Source organism: Sinocyclocheilus rhinocerous, unplaced genomic scaffold, assembly GCF_001515625.1.
Source record: "Sinocyclocheilus rhinocerous isolate Xijiao unplaced genomic scaffold, SAMN03320098_v1.1 scaffold1841, whole genome shotgun sequence".
Classification (NCBI taxonomy): domain Eukaryota; kingdom Metazoa; phylum Chordata; class Actinopteri; order Cypriniformes; family Cyprinidae; genus Sinocyclocheilus; species Sinocyclocheilus rhinocerous.
Genome location: NW_015666172.1, coordinates 979,287 through 989,786, shown reverse-complemented (window position 1 = coordinate 989,786; position 10,500 = coordinate 979,287). Strand labels below are relative to the sequence as shown.

At 37.6% G+C, this 10,500-nt stretch overlaps 1 protein-coding gene across 1 annotated transcript; it reads right to left on the bottom strand.

Moving 5' to 3' along the window:
• Positions 1-275: 275 nt before the first annotated feature.
• Positions 276-1,438, bottom strand: LOC107731890 (somatostatin receptor type 1-like). Its single transcript, XM_016543077.1, has one exon. The coding sequence runs from the start codon at positions 1,389-1,391 to the stop codon at positions 276-278; it is 1,116 nt and encodes a 371-aa protein (XP_016398563.1). The 5' UTR covers positions 1,392-1,438.
• Positions 1,439-10,500: the final 9,062 nt, after the last annotated feature.

Here is a 10,500-nt window from a genome sequence, read left to right as displayed (position 1 = left end):
ACCCAAAAAGAAACTTTTGTTATTATTTACTCTCCCTCATGTTGTTCCAAACATGTATACATTTCTTATGTTGGACATAAAAAGATATTTTGAGAAATCTCTTTTTTTTGTGTATACAATAGGACCCAGTGGTCACCCAAACTGTTTAGTTCCCAAAATTCTTCAAAATATCTATAAAGAAAGTACAGATTTGGAACTACATGAGGGTGAGTAAATAATGACAAAATGTTTATTTTTGAGCCAAATATCCTTATAAACTCTAATTGAATACCCACTCACAGAGTGGTGGTACGGGATGTGCAGGTTCCATTACGAAACACCATGTCGGAAGCCAAGCACTCCTTTGGAAAATCCGGTGGGCCGCATGTGGTCTGACGTCGCAGGGCCACTGCACAGTAGTCCACCTGCTCAGCATCCAGTCCGTTCTCCAACCAGCGGAAGCAAATGATACGCTGGAACGAGCGGCGGAAGTTGTCCGACACAAATCCGTAGAGAATGGGGTTGGCGCTGCTGTTAGCGTAGCTTAGAATGACAAATAGCTGAGTCACCATGGGGTCCGGCGGCTTGCGGAACACACTAATCAGCTGCACAATATAAAATGGCATCCAGCAGAGAACGAAAACGGCGACCACCAGCAGCACCATACGTGTGATCTTCTTTTCAGAGCGCCGCCGCTGCAACCAGCCCGCTTTTAGACCCACCGCTCGCATGCGCACCACAATCAAACAGTAGCACAGGCAGATGGCTGCCACGGGAAGCAAAAAACCCAATAGGAATGTGTAGACCACAAACGCTTCTGACCACGATGACTCTGGCCATAGAAAGTTGCAGTCCACTCCTCCGTCCTGCGCCGGCACTGTGTCTGCTAAGATGATGATGGGCAGAATTACAAGCAGCGAAAGTCCCCACACGCAAACGTTGACTACTTTGGCGACGGTTGGCCGACGGTAGCGAGCCGCTTTGATTGGGTGCACCACTGCGATGTAGCGGTCCACGCTCAGCACGGTCAGGCAGAAGATGCTCGTGAACATGTTGATGCCATCCACACTGAGAACCAAACGGCACATGAGCGAGCCAAACGGCCAGTGATGCACCGCGGCCGAGGTCGCCAGGAAGGGGACGCTCAACATGAAGAGTTCATCCGCAATGGCGAGATTGAGAATGTAGATGTTGGTGGCCGTCTTCATCTTGGCGTACTTGAGGATGACGTAGATGACCATGGCGTTTCCCGTGACGCCGACGCAGCACACCAGTGCATAGATGGAGGGGATGATGATCTTGCTGGCATCGGGTTCAGGTTCATAATACTCATAGTCGCCAGTAGAGTTGAAAGGCAGACCAGTTGAGAACACGAAGCTCTCGCTGCCATTGTATCCAGCAAGTTCCGCCATTTTATGTTGTATTGAATTGTGTTTTTGGATATGTTGTACCCAAGTTGGGCCTTTCTATATGTGATTTCCAAATGTCACTCAATGTCTTATTGTTGCTCTGAAGTTAGACATTCTCAAACAGTCACAAGTCTTGTTTTTCTTCTACCTTTAAGTGTCCTTGAAATTTTTTTTGCGCCAGTCCAATAGGCTTGTCTTTGTGACCAACCCGACAGCCTCACATGAGTCTCATCTCCATCTCCTAAGGGACTCCAGTTCCTTCAGAACTCTGGAATCCAAAGGCAAGATATTTGCATCTGCGGAATTCTAAGTATGAGCATTCCTCTTCGATTTCCTAAGCAAACCTGTGCTTGTCTATGAGAGTGTGAAGGTGTTGAAGGGCATGGCTCACTGAGCATCATTCAACTTCTCATTCTTCACAGAGGGAACGCATTCCAGCTCATTAAAAGAAATTGAGTCTGTGAATCAAAGTATTACGACATAACTCTCTATGTGCTCTTGCCGCAAGAACAGCCTCCCAGTGGAGAATGTGATCCACAGCATATTGTTAAATCAAGATTAGTTCTTCTGGAGTTGAAGCTCTTCCATCGTAACGTCATAAAAGAGAGATGCCCACAGGAGTTTTACATTTAGTACATTTAGTTTGCTTTGTCTTGCAGGTATTCCTTTGTTCCAGGTGTCCTTAAGACCTATAAGAAATAAATAAATAAAAACATGTTAGCTGAAGGCACTGATGGCAGTCATAAGGTTTATAGAAGGAGTGCCTGTTCAGTGCAAAAAAGTCTAAACATCCTTAAAGCAATAAATTATAAAAATAAAACAACTTTATGTGTTCCAGTAATTTTGACCTGAAGAGGATTTTCTTTTTCCCCAAAAATGCTAGTTAATGTTATTGCATTGGACAGGGTATAACAACTTCCCAAAAGTTTTTTATTATCATTTTTGTACTTTTTGGGGATTTTCCTTCCACTTTGTTACACTTGTGGTGTTCCCGGTCAAAAATCCGGCCTACAAAAAAATTGCTTTTAAATGTCTTGTTATACTATATTATTACCAATTATTGGATTCAATATTTTTCTAAACCCGGCTTCTTTTCAATTAGCACAGTATTTCGTTTTGGAAATGATTGATCATCGGCCTCACTGATCTAAGCTTATGCGCCTGTTTTTGAGTATATATTGCCAAAATTATCTATAAATAATGCCTTTTCCTTCAAAATCTGAGGTGCACAAAAAGATTGATTTCAAGATTTTGTGATAATATAGCGTAATGACAGATTTACAACCAATTTTTAAAAGGCTGGTCATTTTTAACTAGGAACACCACTTTAGATAAATGATTTTCTGCACAGCACAAAGGTTAAAATTCAGACTTTTTTTTTTTTTTTCAAAAATAATTTGTTTATTTTTACTTTCTTGGTTAATACTTATTTTTGTTTTGTTAGCTTTTTTTCCTTAAACCATAAATCTATGGAGTGGACAAAAAAAAATTTGAGCTCGCTCACAAAACACTTGTTTTCTCTCGCAAAAATACAGCATTTATCTTATTTTAAGAATGTTTAAGCATTTTTAATGGAAAAGGTGAAATTACAGATTAAGAAAAATATTTGTTCATCCTTGTCTGTGTGTGTGTCTACATTTCTATTTGCTCTGGATATAAAATGGATTCAGAGATTAGAAGTGAGATATATTTGATATCCGTAGGTCATTGTGGATGCATGAATGTGTGTGAGTGTGTCCGTAAGCTCTCTCAGCCATCCCCCTTTTCAATTAGAAGACTTGAAGACACCGAGACACCTTTGACTTCAATCTGTTTGCTCACAAAGAGCAAACATCCTGCAGTAGGTCTCGACCATGGTGATGCCAACTAATTGAGAAAGTAATAAAAAAGGAGAGGACAGAAAACACTAACCCCGGCACCTCTTCACAGCTCAAACTGGGCAGCTAGTGCTCCTGATCATCCAAAAGGCAAATGCAATGTTAAGCTCAAATCTGGTAAGCTAATAACATGAATGGCTAGAACACAAATGGCTTTGTGTTTGCTCTAGCAATGTATAAAAAACAGCTAATGCTGAAGAAAACAAAACTGTGAGCCGAATTTTGACCACAGGAGCACAGGTTATAAATAAAGTTGCTTCTCTCCCCTGCCATTCAATTTTACAGTTTCAAACAGAGAGAGATAAAGATCTCTGTTTGGGAAAATGGAACGTTTTGCCAAGACTAGATAAGTCCAAGCACAGAGTTGTGTTTTTGCTAATAACAATGGCTATTGTGTGTTTTTTCCTGGGGACATTTTTAAACCAATTTTTCAACCATAATGGGTCTAAATACCTGTATTTATAGCCCAAATGTATTTTCGGTTACACTTTATTTCGATAGTCCACTTTAGACATTCTATTAACTATAAGTAACTTTGTAACTACATGTCAACTACATGTCAACTAATTCTCATTAATTTGCAACTACATGTCTACTAACTCTCAGAGCAGACTGTTAGGGTAGGTTTAGGGTTAGTAGAATAAGTTGACAAAGAAAGTGTTAGAAGATATTAAGCAGACAATCTACTAATACTCTACTAACTGATAGTTGACATGTAGTTGCAAAGTTACTTACTGTTAATAGAATGTCTAAAGTGGACTATCGAAATAGTGTTACCGTATTTTTAATATAATATATAATTACCACCAAGGTAATTTCCTCAAATAAAAAAGGCCTCTCTGCTTTCAATATGTTTCTGCTTTGAATATTTAAAAAAAAAAAAAATGTACAGAAAGTACATAGACTTTGCAACATTGAGACTGTTTTTAAACTGAATTGATTCAACAGCTGTATAATGACACTAATGTCTTCTGTAGAGCTGCCTTTGAAATTATTTCATAGTTAATGAACTTTGCAACATTATTATTAAACTGTTATTATTATGGCACCGATATTAAACTGAATTGAATAAACATTGAACTACTTGAGCCAAATAATGACAAATATTATCCAATATAGAGCTGCTTTATAGCTAAAAATGAATTTGTTTCATAATTAATTTTCCACAGTTTTTTTCCTGTTTGTTACTGTGAAGTCGCTTTGCAATCTGCATTGTGTAAACGCTATATAAATATATTCACTTCAATTCACGTTTATTTGTATAGCGCTTTTCACAATACAAATCGTTGCAAAGCAGCTTCACAGAAAATTAAAGTTTCTACATTATATTTAGGAGTAGCTTATCAGTAGAGACTATGTGAAGGTGATGTCCATATGGCAGAAATGTACAGTAAAAATCATGTGGTTAGTTAATGACATGAATTCAAACAAACGGTGAACACTATTAACAGCAATGATTATATGTTGCGATCAAACTTATAGCAAAATTTGTACGTTTTGTATGTTGGTTCAGGGTTGTCGTCATCTGAGGTCCTCTTCTCAGGTGTTCAGTCATCTCAGATCTTTGTAAGGGTTGGATCCAGACTGAAGCTTGTGTAATTCCTAGTTACCTCGGGATGCCCATGTATAATTCATTCATGTTTTTATGCATCATAAAAGTTGCCTCCTGTTTACAGTGAAATGGTTCTTGTTTCATTATACAAATAAATTCATTTTAGCATATACTGCATAATGCTTTAATGATAAGTGAATAATAAGTGACGTGACATGTGGCCAAGTATGGTGACCCATACTCGGAATTAGTGCTCTGCATTTATCCATCCAAAGTGCACACACACAGCAGTGAACACACACACACTGTGAACACACACCCGGAGCAGTGGGCAGCCATTATTTGCTGCGGCGCCCGGGGAGCAGTTGGGGGTTCTGCACCTCAGTCATGGTATTGAAGGTGGGAGAGAGCGCTGTACATTCACTCCCCCCACCTACAATCCCTGCCGGTACGAGACTCGAACCCACAACCTTTATGTTACGAGTCCGACTCTCTAACCATTAGGCCACGACTTCCCCATAGATACATACTTAACCTTGATGTATCAAATGGAGGAGAAATGAAAATTATATTATCTACAAAACATTTCAAAGCCCTTTCACCCGGTAAGTAATGCATTCAGTGCCATAATCTCCATAAGGACACCTGCTGATGCCAAAGCAAAAGCCTTTTCACGAAGCAATGGCCATTTCTTGTCTGTCTGTGATGTGCTCTTATGGTCATATAGGAGAAGCAATGCTAGAAGGTTTGGACAAGCATGGAATGGAATAGAAATGAGGATGATACTAAAAAGCAAGGAGAATGAAAGAACGGTTGAAAAGGAAAGTGAAGTGAGTGAAAGAGAAGAGAGAAGAGTGACGGGGGAAATGGACCTTGAACATATACACAAAACGTGAAAACCAGCAGGAGCACAGAACACAGCGGAATAAAACAGAAGGATTGTGAAAGAGGAGCAGGTCATGGGTGGACCATCTCACACATACAACCGAGAGTGAGTTAAGACATGCTGGAGAAACTCATGATGAAAGACAGAGGAAGATCAAGGGAGTGAAAAATAGGGAAAGAGAATAAGTGAGAATGGGTTCACAGTGGAGAGGAAAACTCGATCACTGTTCTCTGACATTTCTCTCCTCTCTCTCTCTCTCTCTCTCTCTCTTTGTCAGGTCACAGTAACATCTCAAATAGTGGCACAAGTTAGTAATGTGACTGGGTATAGCTGGTCAATGACAAATAAGGTTGTCATCATCTTCATGACGTAGCCATCAAGTAATTTCCTTACACCTTGAATACACTGTACTTACCCAAATATATACATATATATACATATTATTAGGAAGGAAGGACATTATTAGGAAGAAAGATCTAAAGAGCTTTTATTGATATGTATGGATGAATGTCTGTATTTTTGTATTTTTGGTCCTTTTTCCCAGAAGAGAAAGACACTAGTATATAGATACATGAGCGAAAATTCAAAACTCCCATTTTGATTTCATGCTACTTGCTGCATTTTAGAGGAGTTATCTGAAAACCAGTGATTAATGCCTACACAAAATGTGCCTAATGACATATAATTGAAGATACTTAAAGACTGTCATCTTTTAGAAAAAGAACTAGAGAAAAAAAAAAAGATCTGAGTTGGATAAAATGCGCTGAAATTCAGCTCATATTAAAAATACTGTACATGCTGAACATAAAAGCAAAGGTAATTTGCAAAACAGTCTGTATAAAATTAGATTTTGCAGTGAATATAAAGTGAAAATTATGGCAAACGAAGCAGATTGCTGTCAAGGGTTGTTGTCGCAATTAACATTTGTAAAGACTAATTTGCAAATGCATCCTATTTGTGTCACCCACCCACAAATGCACCGTGTTTTGCAAGAATGTGACGATAGTTGAAGCACTAATAGGAATGTATTAAATATCAATGCTGAAGTCTGAATACAACAGAATGCAAAACACATTTTTAGACAAAAGTGACTGATGCATTTAGCACATTTTACTAAACTCAATGCATTTGTTTAACACAAAAGCGTGTGGCTTATAGTTTGTGAACAGACCACCTACGCTTTAAAATCCTGGTAAAAGACGATAACATGCTTTTTCTGGCATCTCTGTATGTTTCATTGTCAGTGTTGGGGAGTTACTAGTTACATGTAACGGAATTATGTAATTTAATTACAAAATAAATGTAACTGTAATCTGTCACAGTTACTGAGAAGAAAATGTTTAATTTAATTACAGTTACTTGTGAAAATGTTAAAGATTACAAAGGGGGTTACATCTGAATATTTTCACACAAGTTCAATCAACTGTTGTTGGAACAGCAAGTGAACCGGGGCACATGGGAGAAAAACAGCGTCATCGTCTACACGGTTAGTTTGATTATTAACTGGATGTATATTGTTTTTGTGTTTGAACAAACATTAAGCAGTGGGGCAGAATTCATTCTGCTAAATGCGTGCATTAAGACGGTTTCAGCCTGATTCGCGCGGCGCGCACCTGCTCGTATTGCCACTGACTAAACTTTTTGCTCCTTGTGCTTAAACGTTCAAATACACAGTTATGTGTCAAAAATTCTCGTCTTTGCGAGTATCCTCGCAAACACAGTTATTTGTGTCTTAAATGAGCGTGAATAGTTAAAGATAAAGCATGTGTAGTGTTAGGATATATGAGATCCTGGATTAGCCTCTATGATGAGATCTTAAAAGGATAGTTCACCCACAAATGAAGATAGCCTGTCATCATATACTTCAGAAAAGGATAGTTCACCCACAAATGAAGATAGCCTGTCATCATATATTTCAGCTCAAATTATTCTAAACCTCTATGAATTTCTTTGTTCTCCTCAACATAAAAGAAGATGATTGTAACCAGTTTCTGGTCCCCATTGACTCCAATAGTGTATTTACGCGTTTCAAAAAGGCGGGGCATAGAGGAGAAACAATAATGTACAGTATGTGGAAAATAATGTGTTTTTTTAACTTTAAACCGCATAAACACATTTCATTACACCAAATACACAAAATAATGTTCTTTTTAGCAGCATCATATGACCCCTTTAAGTCTCACCATGCACTGTTAAAAAAAAAAAAAATTTAAACCCTTTGTAAACTGTAGTATTTGTAAATACTAAGAAATGCTTTTTATTGTTGTTGTTTTTTTTACTACATAAAAACCCATGACAGACAACAGAATTCCCCCAAATTGGGTCCCAGCTGATCAAACATAGAATTTCAGATTGCTGAAATGTTAAGGGTTTGTGAGTTCCCAGCATGCATTGCAGCATGAATAACTTATGCGGTTACTGTTATAGGATTATTGATTTGCTGACTTCATCTAAACTTTTTTTGTTATTTTGTAATTATTGTTAGTTATTTGTTGCATTGTGATGTATTTATCTTTTTACATTTGTTGATTGTCACCGTTCTTGAGGTTTGAGTGAGGTTTACTTTATGTTCAACCATTTGAAATTAAATCTGAAATTAATATCTTTGCTTTGTAGGATGATTGTTCCTTTACAAAGAAAGACAGCAGAAATTACTTAGCATATTAAATGTTCTTTAAGACTGTATATACAGCTATCAAAACAATAAATTAATTTGTAGATTGATCTTAAATTTACTAAATGAAAATTTGCTAAACAAGGACTTGCAGAATAAGGCGTTTTGCATTTAGTGAACATGATGCAACATTTTCCCACTCCTCATTTTTGGACATTTTTCTTTGGTAAAATTCTGTTGTTGCTTCTTTTCTTCTCTGAGGTCATGTATTGTGATGGTAAGCTATTACTTTTTGTTTTTTGAAATTTGAATGCAATTTCCACACGGCATTAATAACGCAAATGTCATATCTCCCCTACTTCTTATTACCATAATAAAACCGTATGTTGGGCAATTTGTGGCACAGATAGCATGGAAAGAGAGCAATGGCTGTCACATGTTATTGGGTTGCTTATTTGCACGGCACTACTTGACCAACATAGAATCAGTCTGAACAGGCGAGCTGCGGCGGGGAATATTAAAAGAGCTCATCTCTGCATCTGTACGTCTCTGTACAGTGCCTCATGCTGGAATCACACCACTCTACTCTTGTACTGGCTGTTGGAGGGAGTGTATTTTATTTAGTGAGTGTACAGCTACAAGAGAAAATGAATGTGTACGTGATCGATGAAACCACATTCTGATGTGCATTTAAATGGAGCGTTTGTTCAGTAAACTTCCTAGCAAACACAGACTCCACCTTGTGGCAACATCATGAGGTCTGCACTGTATTACAAAAGTGATTCAATTTTGCAAAATTGCTGTGGACTCTTTTATCGACATAAATTGAAACTATCAGTACGAAATATTGTTTTTGATATTGTAGGATCAATGAAGCAATGTAGGCCTCTCCGTCAGAGCTCATGGGTCTTACAGCAGGACAATGGCCCAAAGCATTTTTCAAAAAGCACCCAAAAATGGTTTAAGACAAAGCACTGGAGAGTTCTGAAGTGGCCAGCAATGAGTCCAGAGCTAAATCCCATAGAACATGTGGAGAGATCTCAAAACAGCAGTTGGGAGAAGAAAAGCTTCAAATCTGAAAGACCTGGAGCAGTTGGCAAAAGAAGAGTGGTCTAAAATTCCAGTAGAGAGCTGTAAGAAACTCATTGATGGTTACAGGAAGCGATTGATTTCAGTTATTTTTTCCAAATTGTGTGCTACCAAATATTAAGTTGAGGGTGTCAGTAATTTTGTCCAGTCGAATCTCATACAGGTTTAGAACAACAACAGAATTTTCATTTTTGGGTGAACTATTCCTCTAAAGCAGCCTAATATAGCTGTTGCCATTTGTGTCGATAATGTAAATCAAACATCAGAAAGAAAATCACTTACTGTCCTTGACTGAATCACTTTTGTCAAATAAATAAGAATGAATGTATATTGAATATATACAGTGAAGACCATTCAGTCTATTTTTCAATGTTCTTTATACATCATAATATTATTCAGTGCTTTCAAGTAGGCCGATTTCTTATGATCTTTGTTCTGTTGTAGCTTAATTTGTGACTGTTTACTTGTCTTCAGTAAGCTCATTTTTACTTAGGCTAGTATTATTTTTTGTGATATTGAAATTGGTAACAAAAATTATGAAATTTCAGTGCATCAAGTTATTTAGATGTGGGATAAAAATCCTATTTAAAGCTTTATATATATCATTATTGTGATGGGGGGCCCTGCAGTAAGTCATAGCCCCGGGGCCCAGTGCAGCCCTGCCTACAGAGCCATTATGTTGAAAAGGACATCATCTGGTGATCATTATCATCATAAAGCAAGTTTTTGTGGTGACTGGGTATCAGCCTGCCTCGTTTTATCTTCTCACTCACGCACACACTAATTATACATATTACTTGCACTACGATATATGGTTATTTCTGTGATTCTTAAAGAGCTGGTTCACCCAAAAAATGAAAATTCTGTCATCATTTACCCACCCTCAAGTTGTTTCAAACCTGTATGGGTTTCATTCACCTGTTGCACACAAAAGAAGGTATTTTTATGAATGTTGGTAACCAAACATTTGCCGGTAGCCATTGATTTCCATAACATGGAAAAAATTACTATGGAAGTCAATGGCTACCGGCAACTGTTTGGTTACCAACTTTCATCAAAATATACACACATATATATATATATATATATATATT